A 27,057-nucleotide genomic window follows, 5' to 3' on the forward strand; every position below is an offset into this window, starting at 1 on the left:
TATTCCTACTGCCCCAAAGTACTCAGCCGTGTCATCGAAAAGTGAAGTTTGAATAAGTTGTCTTTGGTAATGTTCTGCTGCGGCGTGGGCGCGGGGCGCACGGGATGGAAAGAGCTGAAAAGGGGCGCCCGAAGATGTGAAGCCAAAAATATCTGCACTGTAATAAGTTTTGATGGCGAATTTAAGTCTTCCTTGGGATGCTCTTAATTTGACTATTGTCATGGCTCACCGGGCTGAAATTATGGAAAACCCTTTTCAGGTAAAATTAGCTATTTATAAAACTATACCCCTTACCTAGAAACGTCACGTTGAATATAACACGTATAGCGTAGTACAGTCTGCATGACACATACCCCTAGTTTGCAAGGCAATCTGCACAGCCACAGTATCATAGATTTTTAATTTGATTCAAATCTGCGCTCCGGCTAACTTTAATCTTTTTCTAGTGAATTCCTTCCCTGGAAGATGCATTTAATTAAGCCTGAATGTTTTGTTCCTAAATCGAAAAGCACACGGAACTGTTAATTCCGACAGTTCGGGTGGGCCAGTAAACATGATACTGCCTCAACTAGGCTGCAAAGTGGATATTGGTGACGTGCACTGTTGTTTCACACCAAATATATTTTGGAAAATTATTGACAAAGGCGTCAGCCATGGTTCCATCAGACCATAGAACATTTGTCCACATGCTTTTGGGATTATGATTCTGCAAAATATAGCCATGCATGCTATGAAGTGGAATGTTATTTCTTTATCTTCTTCTCCCCTCCAAAAGATGGAATGAAAGACAATCTGGAAAGATTGTTCTTGATCTGATATCTTTACTGCCAAAAATTTTTTTAAAAAAGTGCTTTTAACGGCTGTGCATCTACTTGTTGTTGTTTCAATACCCAGTGCCTACAATTGGTGTAAATTGAAGGTATAATTGCACTGATCCAATGACCTTCCTTTCAAATTAGGCCATACCGTAGACATGAAAGTTAAGTTTGAGGACCTTTTTTATTTTTCAAAATGTCACCTCCCTGCAAGCTGTTTGGAGCACTTCTGCCAGTAAAAGAAATTAAGTTCATCCCCCCAGAATGCACAGTTGTCTCTAAAGCTTTTTGTGTAATGAATATTGGGAGCCAGCCAGCTCAGAGATATATTAATGCTGACTTCTGTCACTGTTTTCTCAAGTAATCATGACTAGATCATTATGTTGAAAGTGGTTCTGTTTAGACTGGACTCTGCCACTCACTGTCCTAATCCATAAAGTCTGTATATGTTAATGCATTTAAGAGTTGGTGCATGTTTGTCATTGCTTTGTCAGTCCTCTGTCCTCCCACCCTGGTGTTCACATTCTCCTCATGCTCATCTTTTCCTCTAATTGTGTGCTCCTCTGTCTTGTCTTGTGGGTGACATTTTGGGGTGGCGCAGAGGAAAGAGTAACAGAGGAGGCAAGAGAGGCACAAATAGTGTGTAATGACTAACGGGTGGGCGTTAGAGAATGGATCTACTGTAAGAATCCTGAAGAGCCGGATAATGGTCCCAGCCTCCTTTGTCCCAAGCTACCCACCATGCCAGTGAACATCATAACAATATCATTCTGTCTCACCCTTCAGATGGCTTCTGCATTTAGAATGATTTGCAGTCGTGTGCATGAAAATCAGTGCAGCGCACCCCAGCCGGGCTTATCCGGTGTGTTTGATTAGCCGAGTCACATTAATGTTTCCAGATAATGAGGTTAATGGTGCTTAGTGTTTATAGCTGTTCAATGCTTTACTGGACATCAGACGACATGTTCCTGCAGGGCGTCTACAAAAATATCCGTCCATCCATTTTCTATGGCAGGGTCGCAAGACTTCAAGCAAAAGGAAGACCATTCCAGTCATTTACAGGGCACATATATATACAAACAGACAACCTTTCATACTCACATTCACACTGCCGCTGAGGGGGAAATTAAAGAATACTAGCTGCATGGATGCCAGGCCACTAAACTGTTACATTAGTGTTGGCTCGTGAGTGAACAATTCGTTCAAAAGAACGAATTTCTTTCAGTGAACGAGAGTGAAGGAATCACTTCCTAACAAGACCTTCTTTTGAACGAGTCGTTCACTCACGAGCAAACACTATTTTGTACTTTTGCAACGCGCGCCGAACGAAATACTGAACGGATAAGAATGACTCGAAGTGAAAGCGACTAGACCAGTGTTTCCCAACCAGTGTGCCGCGTCACACTGGTGTGCCGTGAGAGATGTTCAGCTGTGCTGTGGGAAATTGTCCAACATTAAATACCGAGCGCATTGTAAACAGGATCGCCAAACCACAGGTCAGTTAGTGCAAGGCCTGGTCAGCCACTAGGGTCCATAAAACCATATATATTCCATGCAATGTGAGCGAGGGTTCCATAGTGTAGTGGTTAGTGCTCTGGATTCTCACCACAGCGACCTGGATTCAACTCCCAGAGAAACATAACATATTTTATCATTGAAACATTTGCAACACAGTTGCTCGTGTGCTGCCCCATATAACCTTTATAACTGTTTGCTTGTGAACTGCTCTATAAAACCATATAAATTCCATGTAGTGTAAGCGAGGTTTCCATAGTGTAGTGGTTAGTCCTCTGTACTCTCACCCTGGTGACCTGGGTTCAAATCCCAATGAGATCAAAGTTGTTTTATCATAGAAAAATTTGCAGAACAGTTGCTTGTGTGCTACCCCATGTAACCATTATAACTACTTGCTGGTGAGCTGCTCCATAAAACCATATATATTCCACGTAACTTTAGCGAGGGTTTCATAGTGTAATGGTTAGTATTCTGGACTCTCACCCCAGTGACCAAGGTTCAAATCCCATTGAGACCTCAAATATTTTATTGTAGGGAAAAAGCTTAAGTGAAAAGTGCCACACCCGCCCTCATCCCCACCTCTTGATTGGCTGTTTGATCTGTGACGTCACTTGGACACTCCATTAGGTACACTGCCATTTTCAAGTGTACCTAATAAAAGGCCACTTTATTTGCGAAATACCATGGTCCAAAGTCACAGGCGTCAAGCTCTAGTCCTCAGGGCCGCATTCCAACATGTTTTCCAAGATTCCCTCGTTAAGTGCACCTGCGTGAAAAGTTTTAGCTCCTTTCACGTTCTGCAGGAGCTAAAACTTTTCACGCAGGTGCACTTAACGAGGGAATCACACGGACACTCCATTAGGTACACTGCCATTTTCAAGTGTACCTAATAACAGGCCACTTTATTAGGGAAATATCATGGTCAAAGTCACAGGTGTCAAGCTTTAGTCCTCGGGCCGCGTTCCAACATGTTTTCCAAGAGTCCCTCGTTAAGTGCACCTGCGTGAAAAGTTTTTGGTCATTTTCACGCTCTGCAGGAGCTAAAACTTTTCACGCAGGTGCACTTAACGAGGGAATCACATGGACTCTCCATTAGGTACACACTTTATTAGGGAAATATCATGGTCAAAGGTCACAGGTGTCAAGCTCTAGTCCTCAGGGCCGCATTCCAACATGTTTTCCAAGATTCCTTCGTTAATGCGCCCCCAAGGACTAGAGCTTGACACCTGTGACCTTTGACCATGATATTTCCCTAATAAAGTGGTCTGTTATTGGTACACTTGAAAATGGCGGTGTACCTAATGGAGTGTCCAAGTGACGTCACAGATCAAACAGCCAATCAAGAGGTGGGGATGAGGGCGGGTGTGGCACTTTTCACTTTCACTTAGCTTTTTCCCTATGATAAAATGTTTTAGGTCCCAATGGGATTTGAACCCGGGTCGCTGGAGTGAGAGTCCAGAGCACTAACCAGAACACTATAGAACCCTTGCTTACAGTGCATGGAATATATATGGTTTTATGGAGCAGCTCACAAGCAACTGTGCTGCAATTTTTCTATGACAAAATATTTCAGGTCTCACTGGGATTTGATCCTGGGTCGCTGGGATTACAGTCCAGAGCACTAACCACTGCACTATGGAACCCTCGCTTACATTGCATGGAATATATATGGATTTATGGGGCAGCTCACAAAAAATTATACACGTGGCATCACACGAGCAACTGTGTTGGAAATTTATCTATGAAAAAATAATTTAGGTCTCACTGGGATTTGAACCCAAGTCGCTGGGGTGAGAGTCCAGAGCACTAACCACCACACTACTGATCCCTTCCTCAGACTGAATGGAATATATATGGTTTTATGGCTCTAAATCTAAGCCTAAACCTAACCTTAACCCTAGCTCTAACCCTAACCCTAGCTCTAAACTTAACACTAATCCTAGCTCTAAACCGAACCCTAGCTCTAAACCTTACCCTAGCTCTAACCCTAACCCTAACCCTGGCTCTAACCCTAACACTAACCCTAGCTCTAGCCCTATCCCTAGCTCTAAACCTAACCCTAACCCTAGCTCTAATCCTAACCCTAGCTCTAACTCTAACCCTAACCCTAGCTCTAACTCTAACCCTAGCGCTAACCCTAACCCTAGCTTTAACCCTAACCCTAGCTCTAAACCTAACCCTAGCTCTAACCCTAACCCTAGCTCTAATCCTAACCCTAGCTCTAACTCTAACCCTAACCCTAGCTCTAACCCTAACCCTAGCTCTAACTCTAACCCTAGCTCTAACCCTAACCCTAACCTTAGCTCTAACCCTAACCCTAACCTTAGCTCTAACCCTAACACTAACCCTAGCGCTAACCCTAACCTTAGCTCTAACCCTAACCCTAACCCTAGCTCTAAACCTAACACTAACCCTAGCTCTAAACCTAACCCTAGCTCTAAACCTAACCCTAACCCTAGCTCTAACCCTAGCTCTAACTCTAACCCTAGCTCTAACCCTAACCCTAGCTCTAATCCTAACTCTAGCTCTAACTCTAACCCTATCCCTAGCTCTAACGCTAACCCTAGCTCAAACTCTAACCCTAGCTCTAACCCTAACCTTAGCTCTAACCCTAACCCTAACTCTAAACCTAACCCTAGGTCTAACCCTAGGTCTACCCCTAACCCTAGCTCTAACCCCAAATTTTCTATGATAAAGTATTTTAAGTCCCAATGGGATTTGAACACGGGTCACTTGGGTGAGAGTCCAGAGCACTAACCACTACACTATGGAACCTTTGCTTACATTGCATGGAATAAATATGATTTTATGGATCAGCTCACAAGCAAATAGTTACAATGGTTAAATGGGGTAGCACACGAGGAACTGTGTTGCAAATATTTCTTTGATAAAAGGCTTGAGGTCTCATTGGGATTTGAACCCAGGTCGCTGGGGTGAGAGACCAGAGCACTGTCCACTACACTATGGAAGCCTTGCTTAAGCTGTGTGGAATATGTATGGTTTTATGGATCAGATCACAAGCAAATAGTTATAATGGTTATATGGGGCAGCACATGAGCAGCTCACAAGCAAATAGTTATAATGGTTATATGGGGCAGCACACGAGCAACTGTGTTGCAAATATTTCTTTGATAAAATGTTTTAGTTGTCACTGCGATTTGAACCCAGGTCGCTGGGGTGAGAGTTCAGCGCGCTAACTACTACACTATAGAACCCTCACTATAGCACCGACGGCCAAGCGGGTGGGGACATTGACGGTAGTGTTGGAGGAGTATACTTAATTGTTTTTTGTCTGGTGTATTGCTTCGATCTGTGAGTTATTGAAGTTAAAAAATAAATAAATAAAAAACGGATCAGTGTGTGGGAGGGAAGACGATTCGTTGAAGGATTCATTTGGACGAATCTTTTGAGTGAACTGATTCTAAAGTTTTAATTCACTTAAAAGAACTGGAATGCGCACATATTACATCAAATGTGATTAACCACCCAAAAATAGAAATAAAATCATTAACAGGTCAAATGTACACTCCAAAAGCATTTGGACCTTTATGTGGTATAGCGAAATAATAAATCCAGTCGCTTTTCATTCAACCCAGCTAAATGTGAGGTTGGCTTGACAACAGGACTAGCGGTCATTGAGTTTAGAGGAAAATTTATTTAAAGGGAAATTAAACCTAAATATTTTTAAAGGATACATTGAATGTGACAGCACTACGATATTATATTTTACTTAACATACATTATGAAATAGTCATATGTATATGGTGACGATATGCAATACGTATCCCAAAATAAAAATGCCCACTCAATCAGTTAATAATTTTGGCCGTAAAAATACAGACACATTACAACAGTAGCACAACGTTTTGGGGGGTTAATGAATGCTGTTGGTTGGTTCTTGCTAAAAGCACAATGTAGTTACCTAATCAAGTCGCAAACCCTGTGGCATATTCAAAGCCAAATTATCTGATAACATGAGGGAAGCATAATGGCGTTGCAAGCGACTGCACTGATCCTCCTCCTTGGAAGGACACAACATGGCTCTTTGTGTCCAACTCACAATAGCAATCTGTTCATCTAAAGCACATGTGTCAAACTCAAGGCCCGGGGGCCAGATACGGCCCGCCACATCATTTTATGTTGCCCGTGAAGACAAATTGTGCATCAAATTCGTGTCATTACTAGAACTGCAAATTGTCTTCACTTTTAATGATATCCTTTTTTTGGGTAGCTTTTACTGTATATAATAATGCGGCCCGTGAAAAAAATGAGTTTGACACCCCTGATGTAAAGAATGAGCTGACCTCTGGATGAAGCCATCTATAGTCTCTTTTTTTGTAGGTGCTGGGGAACAGAACTAGAGTTGAGGACAAGAATAAAGGAATGACTCAATTTTAGACATCCACTTTCTTTCGCACTTAAGGGTCACAGTGAGCTCAAGACCATCTCAGGTGTCAGGCAGTGACTGGCAGATGACATCCCAGAATGGTCGCCAGTCAATCACAGGGCACACACCTGTAGAGGTAGACAACCATATGACTCTCAAAATGCCACCGTCCGTGTGTGGCAACTGAACCCTCGCTACCTGCATGAAAGTCACAGTGAACTACTACATGCAGGTGCACCTTTCGGAGAACAAAGGATAAGAGACAAAGAAAATTCCACAAATAGTTAAATCAACGAATGCATCTAATTTGAGGGAGTTGATGTGTGCAACAATATGTGACAGCTGCCTTCTGAGAGCATACGCTTAATTTTAACCTGCACAACTGATTGGGAGCTCTGGGAAATAAAGTATCCTGTATGTGATCAGACACGGTCTGTTAATAAGCCACAAGCAGAAGGCACGCCTAGTACATCAGTGGTTCGTTTATTTTCTCTGACAGGAGCACTCGCTCACACTTTCTCTCAGGTTTTCTTGCATGTGTAGTTGAGATGTTCCAGTGTCTTCATTCTTGAGTAGAAAGAAACAAACTACAAAGAACAGACACGCTTACAGTGGCAGAGTGAGGTTCACCTAACAACATTGCGTTAAATACCCATAGTGTGAGACTTGCGGTTTGACTTTGGTCTAATCTGAATTTATATTATCTTAATATGTAAAACCTTTAAGTTAATTGTGCATTATTGTAGTTTTCTTTTATTTCCCCTTTTGCATGACTTAGACTTCCAACGTCCAACAAATAAATGAATCAAAGACATCACATTTGACTGTTTTGCAATACTTTGCCCTTCAGTATTTATTTTTTAAACAGAAATATTTAGGGACAAAAACGTGCAAAAATAAGTTTAAAAAAATGACCATGTACGTATGTTTAATGGATGGGTTAAATGCAGAGACAAATTTCACCACACCCAGATGTGTGTGTGACAATCATTAGGTCTTTACCTTTTACTGTTTTATGAGAGACTAATAAAATAATTGGACAAATTTGGGCCGATGTTGATTATTTTGAAAACAGCTTTAATCAGTTGATGTAATCGACTGAACGATTAATCGTTCGGGGCCTAGGAAGAAAAATACATCAACTAAACTGTATTTATAGAGCACTTTACTAAAACACCGACCGCTGCATACAAAGTGCTGTGAATGACGCAAAGTGAAGTCATACAACAATAAATTAAGTCAAAAATAGTCCAAAAACACATTTCACATCAAATCTAATCAACGCTTAACATTCTGTCCTTTTGTTCAAATTGTGCTCCACAGACACACACACTGTTTAATTGAAATCATTTCCCAAATCTCATTACCCAGCAGCCCATCTACTTTCTACCGCCTCCTTCTCCCAAATCCTGTTGACACGCTATGATCATCAAACATATCACTTTTAGACAAAGCCATTCGCACACTAAAGTCGTAATGCTGTTTACTTCTGGCGTGGTCTCGTCCTTGCTTTATGTCTTTCATAAGTCAACAAACGGCGAAGTGAAGTTCTGAGTCAAGGTGAATATGAAGCAGAGGATGAAGAGGAAATAGAAAAGAGAGAATAAGTGAGCAAATGCAACATTGGGTGAATAGAGGACACATTAGTGTAGATTGTAACATGAGGGACAGAAATTGATTTTGACTGTACTTTTTTTTTCCCCCCCTTGATGCTGTGTCTACCAGCATATGTTCCATGGCCATTCTTCCTGTCTTGTTTGTTGCATGCAAATAGATGTATAGGAAAAAATATTTTGATATTCCCAGTCTCAACTGTCAATGCAAATACTCGAACCCGCACAACTATATGAGTTTTGCAAAAGTGACAGCTGGAGGGAAGACTTGCAGTATTGTGGGGAGTTGCTGTGTGACTAGTGGAGCGTCACCTGATTTCCCGGCTGTTTACTGTTTATCTCAACAGGCCTATCTCGTAGGAATCATCATCTCCATATGCGGCAACGTTCTCATCAGCATTTCCCTCAACATACAGGTAGGATGCTCTGCAATCCGGCAGGCCAGCACTTGGAATGAGGAAAATCCAATTTGTTTTCACACGTTGGTGCAAATCTCCCACAGCATAATCCGAGTTCCGCCAATTTATGTGACTTCACTTACTGATATGTCACAAGTTCTTGTCAGGGTGCTTAAAGAAGCATAGTCATAGATAGCCTTAGCAATGTCTTGTTTGTGTTTACATCATACTGAACAAATCATTTTTTTGTTATTGTTTGTTATGGGAAAGAAGTTAAACTATATCTGACCAAAAAGCATTTTGTGGGAGTTGGCCTATGTCAAAATGTGGCTGTAAAAGGTTCTTTGATTAGGTAAACAAATGCTACTCTGAAACTAGGTGTTCAACTTTTTATCAATATTACATTATTATCATTCTAAATCTATTGTTTTGGCATTGACCCACGACTGTTGTTTGCTTTAATGCTTAAAATGCATGCTTATTCCGCTTACCCAAATAAAGCCTTATGTGGAAATTGAAGAAAACTGACTTGGAAAGAAACTCTTTCAACAGTTGTGCCTGAATGAATGTGGAAAATTCTGTGCAAATGCAGCCTGCCTTTGTTTGGACCCTGTGAGCTTGTTTATGGAGGAACGTGTCCTTAATCAGCTTGAAGAGCTTCTCAAATCATTGATTTGCCTAATTGGTGTCATGCCACCTCTTTGATTAAATGCTAATCAGCTGAAAGTTTTGTGTTTATGTTAAGAGCAGCGCAACGACCCTTATCATAACATATCACTGAAAATGTTCAGTATGATTAATTGCCAACAGTGTGAAGTGCAAGTGTGTTTACTGCATGAATCTGGAGCTGCCACAAACCCATCTTCCCTCTCTTCCTACCAGAAATATGCCCACGTCTATCTGTCCCAGAGAGGCTCCAAGCCTTACTACACCTCCGTGATTTGGTGGTGCGGTCTGCTTCTCATGGGTGTTGGTGAATTGGGGAATTTTGCTGCCTACGGCTTTGCCCCAGCATCCCTCATCGCCCCACTGGGCTGTGTGTCTGTCATAGGTAAATTGTGACCTTCTTACCTCTCCTTTTCTATTTCGTGAAAGGCAGTTTGGAAAGCTTGTTTTCACAGTCATTGTTGTTCACACAACAGTTCAGTTTTGATGATCGTTTAATTTTTATTTGGCAATACCAAATGCATATTTGTGTAAGGGCTACACCTTCACCTGCACCTATTTGATCGTCACCTATTTCAGTTCTTTCTCTTGTACTATTACAGAAATAGGAAGAAACACCTCATACTGTGAACCCCTGTTTATTGCATGAGATAACTTTCAGACCAACCTGCGATAGGTGGAAAAGTGAGACCATATTTAAAAAATATTGTTTCCCAGTTTTACCCATCCCACATGTTTTAAACTCATTTAAAGTGATTAAAACATGCTTAAACTTTTTTAAACACACAACTTGAGGTCTTGTTTTTATGCCATTTTTCACTCTCAAGGAGATTTATCATATAATATCTCTTTGAGGAAACTATAAGAAGACACATATTTCCACTGTTTTCAAATATGAGGCAAAGCAGTTACTGGAAAATTACACAAAACAAAAGATGATTACACATCTATATTTGAACATACAAAAGGGGCAGTCATCTTAGCCATTTTTATCAATCTCTCTTTTGCCACTTGCTGTCAACTGAAAATGACATCAGTGTGGCCAGGTCTCAGGTCGCAGCCAATCAGGGCTCACCCTCACAAAACACATGAGCCATGATTGCTTGGTCCTCTAATGTAACTTTTGACCTTACATTTTATCCGAATTACAATACTTTCTTAATCCAGAAGGGACTAAGATAAGAATAATAGGGCATGACTCCTTGCCGGATATAGCCGGATACACCCATCATATAAATCCTTATTGTTCTAAGACCCTTGTGATTGCAACCAAAGTGTAGGTGCAGGTGATGTTCTGGACTGCTTTGCACTTCTACAATATTGTTTACATTCTCTGTTCCTCTCCACTTCTACACTTGCTCATTTGACAGTGTCTGCAGTGTGAACTAAGCCGTTATGAACAAAGCCTGACTCACGATCCAATCAAAACAAAGCCTGTCTGCTCGTTGCAGCTGACAGCTGCTCTGAGCACACATTCCAAACACAGGTTAAACATTAAACAATTTCATATTATTTTTCACGTCCCGCAACGCATCAGTCACCACAACGGAGGTGACAGCTGCTCATGATTATTAATGATGTCAATTACCCAAATGCTTCAAACCGTTTTCCTATGGCCATGTGTTGCATATAGCTGAGTAGCTTGAATAATGCACCCAAGTAAACCGCATCTTGTTGAATGCAATGCTGTACTCAATTCAGCTTTACCGAAGTGCTTTATGTGATGCTTTTAATGCACACATTTTGATTATCTCTTAAATTACCGTATAGCACAGGTGTCAAACTCAAGGCCCGGGGGCCATATACGGCCCGCCACATCATTTTATGTGGCCCGCAAAGACAAATTGTGCATCAAATTCATGTGTCATTACTAGAATTGCAAATTGTCTTCACTTATAATATATATGTTTTTAATATTTGACCAGTTTTTACTCGTCTGATTTGAAAACGAGTTATTTGTCATTTTGTTTTGTAGCTTTTACTGTATTTAATATGAGGTGCTCATGCATTTATTTGGGTTGACAGTCATAATGGCCCTCCGAAAGAAGCTATGACTACAATGCGCCCCGTGAAAAAAATGAGTTTGACACCCCTGCCGTATAGCAATGAAATCAAAGGTGTGAACAATAGCCATTTTACTTGAAGGCCCGTTGTCTGATACTTCAATGTGGGATATAAACTGCAGGTTAATTGCATATTGAAAGAGCACCTCAGCATTTTGATACCGCCAAAGACAATAGAATAAAATACACAATAAAAGAGCACTTTACTCATCAAGTCACACTCTATACTAAAGAGCAAACAGTGTGCTGACACCCAGGGGGTGTGAAGGGTTTTTTTTTTCCTCCAGATATGCTTCACTAGCTAACACACTATGGTGCTGTGGCGTGTGAGTGAAGGCTTGGTATGGGGTTCACAGATAGCAGTTACTGCTGTCCTTTTCCTCTGAGACCACTTGTCACAATTAGGTATGACAGCATCCTTCCAAATATTGTTGTGCACAGCCACGTTTCACCTCTCCTTGACATAGATGTCAATTCATCACTTGGAGGAATGAAGCTGGCACGCTCTACTGAAGGTCACCTTACACAGCGGCAATGTTATCACAACAGCACAAATTTAATTGTAGTTGACTCGATTTGAAATAAAACATTGATGTGATTAAATTGTACACTTTAAGGTAAGTAAATGACGGGTTTGGGGTTTGCTTCCTGACTTGTTTTTTAATTAATATCACAGTAAGTGCAATTTGTATTGATATTGATCAGGTGTCAATTGCGATATATGTATATTGATATTGAATTATTGCCCAGCTCTATGGTGGCATATCTTTTATTTGGATGTTTCTTTGCCGAAATGGCACCTCGATTTATTTTCCCGTGTGTGACGTGAGTTCTCCCTCGGGGAGGCTTCCCGGAAACACAAGCGGGAGGTTGTGTAGTGGGGACGTACTAATCTGATGCATGCTCAGTGTGCACACACATGCACCCACACATGCACACACACCCCCACCCCCACACAGGACAGTTTACCTCAGAGGTTCCTGTTGTCACATTTCTCTTTTTATCAAGCTGTGTGAATCTCAATTTATATGGTGTTGCTATGGTGACTTGGCAAAAGCCAGCTGCTCCCAGAAGCACAGACATTACTTAATGTGCATGTAATGTTTGCCCTTAATGCCGACCGTATGAAAAATTTGACAACTGACTGTTTTAGAGTCTTTTGAATCCTCCAATTAGTCACTAATGTCCTTTTACAGCAATAAGCAAGCCTTATGCCACACACCAAGACAGTTGCAACATTTCAGTCGTGTTGACATTATCGCTCTAACTGAAGCATATTGTGTGTTAAAACTAGCTTGGGTTCATTTCTAGACAAATCACCCCTTGTGCTGACATTTCAAATAAACTGCTATAATAACGCCTGGCATTCAATGTGTGAGAAAAATTGACAGTGATAATTTTTCAGCACATTTAATTGCACATATCGTGTCATATTGATCTGTTTATCTTGTGTCAACTTTAAAGGTGACAGTCTGGCCGTCTGTCGTTTGGTTGGTGTTTGTCACTATTTTCTATTAGGCATACAGTGAGTTACAGTGAAAATGATTTACTCAGGAGGGTGATGACATTTAAGAGACAACCAGCATTTCTACAGTTATCTACTTGATATTATATCAGTATGTGTCTGTGTGTTTTCCTCTCATTTTTGTTTTCTGCAGTTTATGTGCCTGTGTGGCCATCCATCTTTTTGCATCCCAATTGACGCTTGTCTGTAGTCCTACATCACAATCCATCTCTGTCACAACCCAACTCTGTAATGGTTACTCGTCCGTCGCGGTTCGCTGCATCTCCTCAGGCAGCACAAGTACGATTTGTGAGGCTTGCCATGTCAAAAAAAAAAAAAAGAAAAAGAAATTTGGGAATATTTCATCTTCTGACACTGATATTGATGCATGAGTTCATTTAACATGCCACAAGGAATATTATGTTGGTGTTCTTACGAAGTTCTAATAAGCTTCATCCATCTCAGCGTTCCGACAAATTTCACAGGCAGCTTAAGCTGTCAACTTATTATGTACAATTTTCACTGTTTGGTAAGATCTGGATTCCTGCCTAAATTGGTTAATAAAGCCTTCATCAAATAGGAGTGTGCATGATAGGGAAACACAATAAGACTAGCAATAGGTTTCACATAGAATTGGAATTAAATTTGATCTGACTTGACCAAAAGGCTGCAACATTTAATGCGCATTGATATCCAACAGGTCAACATGATGGAGAGGCATTGCTCTCACTAAAAATACGGTATATTAAACAAATCAAAATGAAGTTATTACATTTAATTAGCTAAGAATACATTGTCTCTGCTTATTTTGCTGCACATAAAAAATCAAATTGGTTAATTAATTTCCTTCAGTTACATGTTAAATATATCAAATTTGATTGTGTCTAGACTTTTCTATTTTGAAGGAACTCAGTCAGCATGGGAAACAACAAAACTGCAGAGAGCTTATAATTCCTCATAACGCTACCAAAGAATCAGATACTTCAGTGACTGTTCAACTAATGGGAATATATTTTCATTTTTCTTCTAGCAAGCGCTTTCATCTCTGTGATTTTCCTCAAGGAGAACTTTCGCGTCTCTGACGTTGTGGGTAAGCAAACACTCAGGAACAATAACAAAACATATACTTGCTGTCAGTTTGCCAGATGAGTGAAGAAATCATTTCCTAAAGTTGCGTTTGATCAAATTTGCTTTTAAGCTATTTGTCAGAGCGAGAGAAACCGAGAGATTTATTCAGCAACCTAATTTTATATTTGTGGCTTAAGTGTTTGTTTACTTTTATATTTGTTTCTTTCTTCTGTTTCAATGCAGTCAGTCCATACATATTTCGTCTTTAGTCTCGACAATTAACGTCACACCCTCAGACAAGCATGTGTTGATATGATGAAGTAAGCAAATTCAGTGTGAATCTCATCGTGTAAATCTGCCAGTTTATATTTGAATTTGGAATGTGTGCAGTTGAGATGTTAACAAATGAGCTCTTTCGTTTTTGTTTTTTTGCATTTGAGATACATTGAAACTATTCCCTCCACCCAGAAGGGGTGGCAGAGGGCAATGAATGCTATCAAGTTGTCAGCCCGCCTCTTGTCTGTGTCTTTAGGTGTCACGCTGGCAATAACAGGAACCTACATCTTGGTGACCTTTGCCCCCCACACGTCCACTCACATTACGGCCCAACTGGTCCAGTACAATGTCGTCAACTGGTACTTCCTGTTGTACCTTGTATGTAACCCTTTCCAAACATTCAGTTCATTCAATTACTGTGGATCCAAAGTTTTCATGCCAAAGTTATTCATAAGAAATGAAAGTGGGTTCCTCTCTGCTTTTCTAAAATATACAGAAAAGGATAAAAACAACAAGCCTGATACTTGTTGATCTACACATCCATTACCTGTGACCCCAATGACAAGGACAAGCGCTAGAGAAAATAGATAGATGGATGCAAGGCCATTCACATTCATAGTGGTCTTTCCATTTTAACCTTAGGCATAGATGTTGTAAACATCATTTTGCTGTTACCGTAGGGAGCAATGCGCTTATGACAAAAGCTACTAATGCTACAACATACACAGATAAATTCGGCTCTGCCAAATCTCCATTTATATTCCAAATTCTCCCTTTATTCCTGCGGGACAAGGTCTTCAAAGCAAGCCAAGAATGTGTCTTGAAAGATAAAAGCAAGCAGCTTTCCAAATATTTTAGTCAGTCCCTTGTGCGTGTGCCCTGTGTAGCAATACCGATATATTCAACAATATTCAACGAGTAGCATGTTGTTCCAATTCACTTGAATCTGGTCCACTTTGCTTAACTGATGCAAGGGTAAAATTTGCGTAATATTAATAGGAGACTAGATGAACCGCACTGAAAGATATCCTGCAATTTAGACGCACGCACGCATGAGCTAGGGGCAGAGGGATGGTTTGGATTGATTCAAAGGTCAGGTTGCCCTTTTTCCCCCGCACCCTACTTTTGTATTCCCTTCTCATTCTCTATTTTTCACCACCTTGTGGCATCCTTGAATAGCTCAAAGCTTTAGGCCTCTCAAGGACACAGCTCTTCTCATTCAAAAACAGCAATTCATTTCTCTTTTATTCCCCGCCTGCCACGATGATTTGTTTCAATTAAAGAGTGCCGCTCTTTGTCTGAAAAAAGCACTTTTGTCATAGAGATGAGGTGGTCAAGGAAAGATAAAGGGCAATTGGAACTTTCATTTTTTGTGTGAAGTTTGAGATAATGGGCTCTGCATAAATGACACTCTCCTTTCTCGCTAGATGATCGAGGTCATCGCCTTTTGCATCTTGCTCTTCCTATACTACAAGAAGAATATGAAGAAGATTGTGATTGTGATGCTGCTGATAGCACTGCTTGGTATGGACAAGTGCCCGCTGCCTGATTGAGGGCATGCAAGTCATGAATTAAACTAATTTGGGTAGTGTGTTGTTTTGTTGCCTGGTTACTAAAATGGATCTGTGGTCACGCCGCATTTATGCAGAGACAATGTCTCGGTGAAATAATGGATTAATTGATACTGACGAGATACTTTTCTTTGGACACAAACATGAGAGGTTCATGTTAGCTATGCAACTTATCAGAAGTGTGTTTTGTATTTCTGCAGCCTCACTTACAGTCATCTCAGTGAAAGCTGTGTCGGGAATGATCACAGAGACGATAAAAGGTCACCTGCAGCTCATCTATCCCATCTTCTACGTTATGTTCGTTATCATGGTGGCCTCCTGCGCCTTCCAGATCAAGTCAGTTCCTCGTCCATCCTCAAACATTTTTTTCTGAGCAATCCTACAAAATCATTTTGTCAATCCACCTATTTGTTTATTTCTTTTGAAAGTATTCCCTACAAATTTCCAGTATAATTCTTGGGCTCATCCACAGGTTTCTCAATCAGGCAATGAAAATGTTTGATGCCACAGAGGTGGTTCCAATCAACTTTGTGTTTTTTACTGCAAGTGCCATTGTTGCAGGTAAGTTCAGCACCAGAGCATCTCATCAACAAAGTTTATGGGCAAGGCACCAAATTAATATGTAATGTCAATATGTGGGGAAAGAATAATTCGAGTTTATGCACTAAGATGAAGTACTGGAGACTTTGTTATACACGTTAGCAGCTCTGTTGTGCTGAGCACCAATACGTGCAACAGACAAAATATCAAAAATAAGGATCCTTATTAATTGTACTATATTTGTATTCTTTGTCAATTTTTATCCAAACAAGATGCAAAATATAAAATGGAAAATTACTAGTAAGAACTGATAAGCCACAACAACACTAATGATAAATATTTGTTTGTAAAAGGAAATATTTCTATGTGCTATTTGACCACCTTCATTTGATGTAATATATTTTGTATTACAGGGATAATCTTTTACCAGGAGTTTGAGGATTTGGCATTACTGAATATTTTCATGTTCCTTTTTGGGTGAGCAATATAAAGCATCGTTAAAGCATCACAAACTTTTTATGAGTAACTGTTTCTACATTCTTTGTAGGTGTCTGCTATCCTTCCTGGGAGTTTTTCTGATCGCCAGAAATAGACCAAAAGCAAAGAAACAAGATCGCAACTTTATAGAAATGGATATGGTACCTGGTAAGCTATCTCACATTTAAGTCAGCGAAAGGTGATATACATCGTGACTTGTACAAGGCAACAAGGGGCACATGCACTGGCAGAAGGTGACCCACAATCCATTTCCATCTGCAGTCTAGGCCAGAGCTAAAGAGCTGTCTTGTTTGTGTTTACAGGACAGAGTCATACAAACAGAGTGCAGCCCGAGTCCAAAACTCAGCCATACGGATCGTTGGCAGCCAAGTTCATGTGTAACAGAGGTGACCAAATAGAAGATTCTTAAGACCCTGTCCCATCTGTTCAGACTGAGGAAATGTGTGAACATGTGCCTCCTGCTGGCCCAAATGTGAATGGGCAGCACATTTGAAGACATTCTCTGGGCTAGCTTTACATGCATCTGCAGAAAAATAGTCCACTTCTCCTGAGTGTTATGGCACTATTAATTAACAACTCCCAAAAGCGGAACTTCATGTGACCTGATGTCAACTTGTCCAGAGAAACACATTGGCCAGATATGAACCAATAAATCCATCAATGTGTGATGTACTACATAATTTAAAACAAAATGTAAAGTGGTGTGTTTAGTGCACATGTCAGTGTCTGTGGTTTGACTTAACTAAACATGCTAATGAAAGTTTGTGCCATATGAAAAACACATCAAGCACTACACCTCAAATAAACCACATGAAGACCTGAATCTAAAGTTAAGGGTTGCTAAGCAACCAAACCCTTACTTTCCTCTTACCACCCACACATTATGGGATGTGTATACAAGATTTGATGTTTAAGTAGGAGTCTGCCTTCTCTCACAATTGCCTGTGTTGTGTCCTATTGTGTGAGTGGTAAGTTTTTGTTCCCACTGGTGAATGTGATACACGTAGGCTAAGTTGTCGGTACCCTTCTGTTGAAGAAAGAAAACTTGACAATAACAAAAATGGTAAATCAAATACTGTAATTTGGAACACTGGGTGATTTAATGAATACAATTTTACTGAAACTGAATTAAAGTGTGCCACTGGGTTACAGGCCAACAGAACTATAAAAACATGACCTGGATGAAAATGATGGTACACTTATTTTGTTGTTCAGTGGTCTTACGCAATCAATGATTTCTGTGATTCTCAGTGGGACTAATTCACCTGTCGACACGTAATTCGGACCATTGCTTATATATATGTTTTAGCGATGGGTTTTGTGTCATTCTCCTGACCTGCGACTGGGACCAAGCTTTCTTATATGTCTCCCTCCAGAATGTTTTGATCATCTTCACTGCACAGATTTAAGACATGTTTCCATGCAACACTTATCACAACCAAGGAAATGAAGGAAAACTGCAAAAATGCATACTGCCAAGCCACATAGCTAATTCTTTTGTCTCACAACTGACATTGTCCAACAAATCCCTGCAAAGTCTCTGCTTACTGGTGTTAGAAAAGTTGGTCAGTTACACATCATCTCCTGTAGGTTTCTTTCTCTTTTTTTCCATTATTGGAGGGGAACAAACATCAGTTGTAATCATGCATATGTGTCCTTTATTAACCTGAACTCAAAATATTTAATGCGGTGGGTGGCATTTTATTTTCAACAAACTTCATATAAATGCTGCATGTAATGTACATTCACTGTACAAATGTTTTTCAATAACCAGATGGGGGGGGGGGGAAGTGTATCTACATTTTTAGTTTAAGTACATGATCAGTTGATAAGTATTTGGCTAACATATCTAAAATGTAATTTATATCTGCAGATAGTTTATTTTACATCATGCACAAATTAAAGATGGCTCAGGGTTTGAGATCATTGTGCACAAAAAAACAAAAAACATGCAACTTCTTTGTCTAGCTGTTATGGAAAGTGTTCAGCTTCCCACAAAACTAAAAAATGCATTTGCCTCAAAATGAAGCACGTTCTGCATATGTTCCATTCAAACTTCTATGTTAATTTTAGCAAAGCGATACTGTAGAGACATGGGGTTGCGTAGCAGCACCATTCCTCTGTGTTCCACAGGCTGACTGATGAGTGTATGAACGAGGCCCGTGACACTCACAAAGCCCAGAGCTTCCCCGCAGCCTGCCGACAAGGAGAAGTCAGCCTGAGTCACCCAACCGAGTGTTACTCGTGAGCAGTGAGAGGTGACGCTCGGCAGGGGATTTGGCCACACTCCCAAAACAAAATCAGAAGCGGGACAAGCTAGCTGGAGGTCTTCCACCGTGGTGGGCTTTTGTTCAGATGTTGAAGGGGTGTTTTGACTTTTTGTCTTATCAGCTTTTTTTTTGGTCCCCTTCTTCCCATGCTTGATTGTGCTTTTTAAGCGATCCCTGTGCGGGGGCTCCTGAGGGCCACTACTGCTAGGCCCTTTGTTCAGTAGCTTGAGGTCATCGGCAGTCGGCACACATACCATGGCATGGAGCTCCGGTTTGCCCTTCAACAACAGCGACAGACGTACCCAAACCAAACTCATTCCGTGACTTGCTAGAAATGACGTCTTTGCTGAACAGTCCAGAAGTGGCATTTCCCTGACACGGTGTGACCTCTGACCTTTAGATGATGTGGGTATGCACCAACTAGAGAGAAGCTTCAAAGACTTCCTGTTCCTAGGGGGGGGGGGAGAAAAAACGCTCGATTAATATTTAAAAAGGCACTTTATGTGTAGAGCTGCAGATGAGGACTGAATAAAAACATGAATTGCTTCCTTTGCCGTCAGGCACATTTCTCAAACAGACAATACATTTGACAAAATTACATTACACAGAGCTTTAAATATAAACCCATTTTAGAATCAGAAACCTTTCAGTTTAGCCATATTGTAGTGGGCAACCGTTTTGTTGAAAGGCATTTGCATTTCTTGCCCTTCTATCTGGTAGCATTTGAAAGTACAATATAAGAAAACAAAAAAACACTTTACTACATTAGAGGCTCTCTAAAATAAGGGATTGCGTGACAAGATGCATTTTATAGGCCAAAAATAACATCTCTCACTCTTCAAATCCATCTTACACACTAAAACCCCTTTACATACACACAGACAGAAAATAACCACTTTTTCCCAATTCTTTTTTTTTTCATCTTTTCTCTGTATGAAGGATGAGGACAGAGTGAGAGAGGGTATAAAACTCATGAATATCAAAAAAATTATACCAAAGATCTATCAGAAGCGCTTAAAGACAAGGAAACATTTAATAAGCATAAAAGAAAGTCTTACGCTGGTTCAAGTTGTGCTCATTAGATTACAGTCAGTTTGTAAATGTCCAAAGAACAGCTTGTTAAATGCAGTTAGACGAGTCCCTAAAAGGGTCCGTGCGAAGGCTAACATTAATCACTGCAAATGCTTCCCAAAAGTAATGTCATTACAAAAGACTCCAAACACATTTATCGATCAATCTAGCCTGATAAATTTAGCTAATCTAGCACATAGATGCCTCATACATTCACATTAAACTTCAAAAGTTGTACTTGGCACTCAAGAAACCCTCTTTGCTCTGATCTCTATTAGAATAGTAAGCAAACCTTGCATCATCTTTTTAAATTAACTTGCACATATGAAACAGTCACAATGTGTCGTATCAATTAGGAAGATGAAATAAAAGAGACGCACTTCTCATCATTAAGATGGTCTCGGAGCTAAATTCCAATCAGCGGAGATTTGCACATCGACACTGCAATGGTGTAATTCAAAAGTGTGAAATGATAAATGTAACGGCGCATCTTTTGTGGATTTCACGTAAAATCTACCCCGTTTGGTTGACACCGGAACCATCGAGAATATGACAATTGTCATGGAATACAAAAAAATACCTCAGGACAGTGAAGTGTGTTTGTGCCGTCATCACAGGGTCTTCGTGATGTGACGTTATCTCACACTTGATTGCTGCGTCACTCCGTGATGACATTTTAGCCATGATGTCTCCTTTTCTCTCCTCTCCATCGCTTCCAATAACATCCCACTCCTCAGCCAGCTGTTGCCACGGGCAACAGAATGGAGCCAGGCAGCCATGTTTAATGTAATTGGTTCTTTTGGCCGGCGGGCGTCTAGAGTGGAGGGCAAAAGGTCAAACCCGAGTCAACCCACAAATCTCCCAATTTAGGAGACAAAACAAGTGCCGAGCATCAGCTAAAATTAACTAATACTTTTCTTAGAGAAGATCATTAACTTGAAGTTGTGCTGCCCACTGATGTTACAAAAATACCATTCAAGATGACATGAAGGACTATTGCTATGTTGTCAAGAAAAAGGTAGATCCATTTTGAACAAAACTCAAATGATTTCCTTCAAGTGACCTTTTGAACTTTTCCAGCAGCTCGGATTCTTGCTCCTCCTGAAAACGAGCTCCTGCAGGGCAGTCTGGGTAATCGTGAGGGAAGTGCGGAATGCCTTTATTCTGCGAGTGCGTCAGACTCATTTTGAGTCCACCAATGCGAACGCCTCTGTAAACCTGGCAGAGGGACAGAAGCCAGAGAGAAAGCGCAAGTGCTGCATTAGGAGCTTTGTGATTGAAAAACAAACTCTGGGCTGCCTTTCATTTCAAGGTAGATTGAACATTTTCACAGACCATGTTGAAACAAACAAACTCTTGAAATATGGACACGCCAAGGCAATAACATTCCAATAAACCTAGCAAAGTGGGAGATCAAGTTACAGGCAGGTTAAGCTTCCAAGAAAGATAACTGGTTTAAGAAAATCAAGAAGGAAACACTCAAAAATGGTGGGCCCTTGGTTTTCAATGGAATCTCATGCTCACGCGGACCCACAAATAAAAAGCATGGTCTCCAATACTGACCAGCGGGATCCAAAAAGCCATGCCCCAGCCTTTAGGAAGAAACAGGTCCCATCCGGCACCCCAGGAATTCATCTCGTGTCCCAGCTGCTTGCCAGGCTGGTGAACCAGCAGGATGGGAACTCGACCCTGTGGGGGAACAGGCCTGAGTCTGGACCCGGGCACCAGAACCTCGCTCCTCATACGGTTTAGGTCCTGTGAGATGTAAAGCCATTAAGTCCAAAGACTGGAAAATGACGATAGAGGAAAGCTACGATTACGTTTTCAGATACCTGCTCTGAAATTTTATTCTCTGTGACATTGTTGCGCACCGACTGCTCCCACAGAAAACTCTGACAACAGTGTTCTGGTACACCGCGCAATGACAGCTCCTTTCTCTTCTCGTCATCCACCTCTGGAAGAAACATCACACACGAGCATACCCCTGCATAATCCAACACCTCGGCAGATAGGCTTCTTCGAGACATTCTGTGGAAATTCATCACTTCACTTGATCATCGACGAAGAGACCGGCAATCTGCTCATTTAATAGTCATATCCATGAATGTGTTAACCCAGATCATATTCACAATATATTCATTGAGACGAACCTACAGAATTTTGAGAATGGGAAATGCGGTATTCTAAATGAAGGCCATTTGACTTTGTAATAATCTGTTTCCAACCTGCAGACAAGAGCATCCATCTCCTCCATAATGACCTTTAATAAGCCTCATTTGAAGCAGATAAGAAACAGCGTGTCTTCCTGTATAGTTTGCTCATTTTCTACGCTGCTTATTCATCTCAGACCCGTGAGGAAGAGAGGGAGAAAACTGGGGCAAACTCTTTATGTTGCCGAGCAACATTGCTATTATTTAGAGGCGTGAAAAGTGTGTCACCCATTTCAAAGAAGTGACAATTCTACAAGGCAGAGAATAAGTCGTCTTTTGTCACTGATGCCGTTTTTGGAGTACAGGGTCCTGCCAGGATTCGAACCTGGAGCATCTGCATGGCCGAGCAGAGCCCCCCCAGGAGCACAGGACCAGAGGTGCACTCTGTGAAACGGCCTCAGGACAGAGAAGAACAGACTTATTTGGACCTGCCCTTCACAATCCTCTTTGTACCTTGGACTAATGAAAGATCTAAAAAGACCTTGAGGGACGTACTGCACGTATGGAAAACTGATTTTAATGACTTCTATGGAAATACTTGGGTCTTTGTCGTGTCTGCCCACCCAACAAGAGTGAAATTAAACCGAGTAAATATTTTCTTTGCTGCCTATTTGTGAAAGTCACAACACGTCCGTCCCACTGATACACAACAGTGGGGTTGATCATTTCCATATCAGACCACTACAAACATTTGTCTGCTCGCGACATTATTAACTAATTAACTATGCATGGCAAAGCTCTTAATCTACTTCCAAGCAACAGCCATCAAGCAGAGACCTGTCAAAGAAATATTATGAAAACGCCTACAGTACGTATGAAGTCATTTCAATATCTCCATTTAGCAGTCAAATTCTAAAGTAACTAACTCAAACTTGCACTTAATGACACACATGTAAACCTCAATTGAAATTTTCTGTTGTAATGAGCCACCAGTATTTCCACCATCTCAGTTGTGATGGGACAGATTTTACCTTGGGCCTCCTTTACACAAGGCAAAGCTTTAATCGCCTTTGCGGGGATATTCAGCCGAGGGTCATCAACTGTCAGCCCCAGCACTGTGCCGGGGGGGAGCTCTGCAGTTGAGTAGATGCCTGAACGCATTCAAAAACAACGATTAGATGACAAAATCATTCAAATTCCCACCATGACGGAAATAGTCAACCTTTCAGTGTATGAAAGACGTCAGTTTGCTGCTCATGGAGTTTCACTTTGCTCTCATCTTTGCAGTGATCGGGCCACCAGAAGCAGGAGGGCTGCGATTTGCTTATTTCCTGATAAAAAAACGCAACACAATTTCACTGGCTCGGTTGGTTTACAAAAGATTCTGCTTTCTGTGCTGATAAAATTCACAGTTCTCTCACATCGCAGTCTGTAGCAGCTTCCAAAGCGTCTGTCAGCACAGAGTGGGACTGCGGTCCAATCAGGCGATATCGTACAATCTCCATTGTGAGATCACTACAAAAGATAAACAATATTTTTTTTATGTTGGCTTTTGCAGATTTTTCGAACGACACAGATAGAGGAAGAACACAAACTTGATCAATATTCCGGTTGAACTTGATTTCCAAGTAACAGGCGTGTTGGGAGATCTGGTTCCATCGCCCAGGATCTTCTTGGCAAGAGGTCCACTAGTATCCTTGCGGTTTTGCTTCCTCTTCGTTCCAGGTGTTTGCTTGGTTGCAGGGTTTTCATCAGGCTTTGGTTCCAAATCTGTGGCAGAGATTACCTCTGGCACAGGCAGTGGGACCACGGGCTGACACTGGCACACACTTTGGAACTCAGTGAGGACATCCTGGAAGCAAAATATATTTGAGTAAAAAAGTAAAAGTTTGCGTCTTTTCTTTTTTTTTTTTTTACCTGTTTAAGAGTAGGATGAACCCATGTCCACAGTTGCCTGTGAGCAGAGCCGGGCGTACGGGGTCTCCAGAGGAATGTGACTGGACCCAAAGGCTGCGAGGGGAACTGTCCAGCCCTGTACAATACGACGCTACCTTGCCTTTGTCCAGACAGACACAACCGCTGGGCAAATGTAGGGCCTGTCGAGTTAGAAAAGTAGTCCATGCTATGCAAATGAGCTCCATAATACAAATCAGAATCTGCATTTGTTTTTGAGGTGAAGGCACACTCACCAGCCTCCTTGCTGGTCAGCTGGGACAGACAAGCCAGGAGCTTGTCTTCTTCTCCCTGGAGCTCGAGGCAGCAGTAGTATGACAGGTCCTGTTTGGTCACCAAAAAAAAAAAAAAAATCTGTTTCACAGAGTAATATTTCTATTACAGCAAAAGTTAGGCGCTTTAAGGGTAGTACAGTGTTGTGCCACAACATGCTGGATAGCACTTAAATACATTTAATGCATGTCAAATGTTTTTTTTAAAATAAATGGTCTGTTTATATAGCAGATTTTCATCCATCACTGGTAGGTCTCAAAATATCCTGTGCAATAAACAGAAGTTAAAAAACATCTTTTCCTGCTTTGTGTGAGGGTCCGTACCTGCAGCAGACAATGAGTGCTCATGGCTCGGTAGCTGGGGCGGTAACATTTTAAGGTGGGTCTGTCCCCGAGGCAGTAGCCCCACTTTTTGACCACGTGGAAGCGCTTGGCGTGCCAAATGTGCGTCTCCAGCCACACGTTTTTTCTCTGCCGTCGGTTGAACTCCAGCAGCATGTTTCCATGACGGCGGCGAGCTTTGCGGCTCTTGTTCTTAGCCTGCTCCTTTTTTTTAACGCTGCCCTGCAGGCATTTCTCTCTCTGTGGTTAGTCCAAAATTAAATATTACTCAAGTCAGAAAAAAACAAAGTAAAACAGAACAAAAAGGTCAAGAAAGAAAATACTTTGTGAACACTACCATTCTGTTGGCCAGCTCTCTGAGTCGGCATGGAAGACGCTTGGTGTTGTAGCTCATCGCTCTTCTCCTCATGTGCCTCGGCAGCGCTCCAAAGACATGACAGCTGCCCGTTGTCTTGGTAACTGCTTTCAGCATGGCACTTACTTCTGCTGCCCTGGCTCTGGCAAAAACTACAGCTGCAGATGCAGTTTGACAAAGGCAAGAGGAACTTCAGCAATTGTCGTTCAAAGGACGCAAGAAGCCTCTGTGTACTACATCGCAGCTCATTGCTCACAAACTCACTATATTGCAGATTTTTAAGAGGTTTTTTTTAATGGCTTTTCACAGCGTGCAATCAAGAGATTCCAAATTTAGAATTGCGCACCAACTACATTGCATGCCATTGCAGTTAACTGGTAGACATATGTCGCATTATTGAGATTGTTTAGCAAATGTTAGCTTGATGACTAGAACAATTCCAATTAAACACTGAAAGAATACAAATAGTAAGTTGATTACGCTATTTTCATATTTGCAGCAAGGGGTAAATCCTACTTAACTCTTCATTCATTGACTGTCTGCTCACATACAAGAAGAAAGGTCTCTTTACCATTAATTGTCTTTGGGATCTGGTTAGCATAGACTCCGCCATCTTTCTGGTGTCCACGGACCCACCCAGTCTCTTGGTGGGACCTCTTCTTTCTTACATAAGGTGGACCTTTGTCAGATGGACCATCACCAATTCCACCTGAGCGGCAAAGTTTCCAACAGAAGAATGATGTCTTTATTGTCATTATAACAATACTGAAGATGAGATGATAACTGAGATGCTGTTCTGTTGTAAAATCTGTTTGACAGTCTGTGTAATTGCTTAAATTGATGAAGCAAGAACAATTGGGAACATAGTGAGCCAAAGGGAAGCAAGAAAGATAGACAAACAACGAATAACGGATGTCAGAAGATCAAGTGTTACCATTGGGATGGGGGCTGCCCTCCTCATGACCATGCGAGGACACAAACTGCACATTAGCGGGTTGGTTTTTCAGTTTCCTTTGTCGCATTTTGACTTTAGCTGCAGACATTTTCTGTAGAAGCAGACGTTTTTATTCACTATATGACTCAGCAGGCGTTCTAATCCAATCCAGACAGGAACAGATAAAAGTGCAATGTCACAATACTGTAATTATTCTTCATCAAAGTTAATGTTGACATCTCGGTTTATGTCCACTCCAACCTCTGAAAATATCAGAACAATCGGCCTGATTTGGGGCTTTATCCCGATAAAGCCTTTTCCTCCCCATAGCCGCTCATAGATGTCCATAAAATCCCATATATCGGAGCGATCGTGCTAATATTTTCAGAGGTTGACATAGGCACGAACAGAGATATGTGCATGAATTGTGGCGACAATTCAGCTTGCTTTTCAGACATTAAGAGACATTATACAATCCAAACGTTTAATGTAATTCCCTACTATACACATCAGGCTAACTTAAAAACAACATAGATTTTTTTAACTAAACCAACAACGTCATTTCAGGGAGACATGAATAATTGTGAGATTGTCAAACTAAATTGCAATGAAATAGTATTATGTTGCTACATTTACCTGCGTGGATGTGAGGAATTCTGCTTCAAAATCGATTTTGCTCAGGACAAGCTAGCTAGGCAGCGTGTATGGCACACGGCGTGCAAGTTGCTTCCGTATATGTGGGGGTCATGGGAGTTGTAGTTCTTATGAGCAGCAACATCTATCAGGAGGAACCTCA

General features: G+C 41.1%; 2 protein-coding genes across 2 annotated transcripts; one reads left to right on the plus strand and one right to left on the minus strand.

Annotated features, from left to right (window-relative positions):
* Nucleotides 1-47: 47 nt before the first annotated feature.
* On the plus strand, nt 48-18,594 carry nipal2 (NIPA like domain containing 2). Its single transcript, XM_088387650.1, has 11 exons — nt 48-259; nt 8,678-8,746; nt 9,611-9,779; nt 13,992-14,051; nt 14,562-14,683; nt 15,733-15,829; nt 16,077-16,212; nt 16,349-16,437; nt 16,830-16,893; nt 16,964-17,061; nt 17,217-18,594. The coding sequence occupies exons 1-11, from the start codon at nt 173-175 to the stop codon at nt 17,321-17,323; spliced, it is 1,098 nt and encodes a 365-aa protein (XP_088243776.1). The 5' UTR covers nt 48-172; the 3' UTR covers nt 17,324-18,594.
* Nucleotides 17,996-27,019, minus strand: pop1 (POP1 homolog, ribonuclease P/MRP subunit). Its single transcript, XM_088387649.1, has 16 exons — nt 26,898-27,019; nt 26,262-26,373; nt 25,899-26,036; nt 25,310-25,485; nt 24,955-25,212; nt 24,595-24,682; nt 24,323-24,501; nt 24,001-24,257; nt 23,827-23,920; nt 23,628-23,736; nt 23,437-23,556; nt 22,088-22,209; nt 21,819-22,010; nt 21,319-21,473; nt 20,836-21,069; nt 17,996-19,634 (listed from the first exon to the last, which is right to left on the minus strand). Exons 2-16 carry the CDS (start codon nt 26,368-26,370, stop codon nt 18,965-18,967), a joined length of 2,901 nt encoding a protein of 966 aa, XP_088243775.1. The 5' UTR covers nt 26,371-26,373; nt 26,898-27,019; the 3' UTR covers nt 17,996-18,964.
* Between the last annotated feature and the right edge of the window lie 38 nt (nt 27,020-27,057).

The sequence above is a fragment of the Syngnathus floridae genome, chromosome 10, assembly GCF_059516105.1.
Source record: "Syngnathus floridae isolate MCC-2025c chromosome 10, RoL_Sflo_1.0, whole genome shotgun sequence".
Classification (NCBI taxonomy): Eukaryota; Metazoa; Chordata; class Actinopteri; order Syngnathiformes; family Syngnathidae; genus Syngnathus; species Syngnathus floridae.

Bases quoted from the DNA above. Each gene is read 5' to 3' on its own strand.
- nipal2 (XM_088387650.1), top strand. From the start codon at position 173: ATGGCGAATTTAAGTCTTCCTTGGGATGCTCTTAATTTGACTATTGTC. The intron at 16,213-16,348 runs GTCAGTTCCTCG...GCTCATCCACAG, and splicing joins TCCTGCGCCTTCCAGATCAA to GTTTCTCAATCAGGCAATGA. The intron at 16,894-16,963 runs GTGAGCAATATA...CATTCTTTGTAG, and splicing joins ATTTTCATGTTCCTTTTTGG to GTGTCTGCTATCCTTCCTGG.
- pop1 (XM_088387649.1), bottom strand. From the start codon at position 26,370: ATGTCTGCAGCTAAAGTCAAAATGCGACAAAGGAAACTGAAAAACCAA. The intron at 23,557-23,627 runs GTTGACTATTTC...GAATGCGTTCAG, and splicing joins CGTCTTTCATACACTGAAAG to GCATCTACTCAACTGCAGAG. The intron at 21,474-21,818 runs GTCAGTATTGGA...TCCCTCTGCCAG, and splicing joins TGGCTTTTTGGATCCCGCTG to GTTTACAGAGGCGTTCGCAT.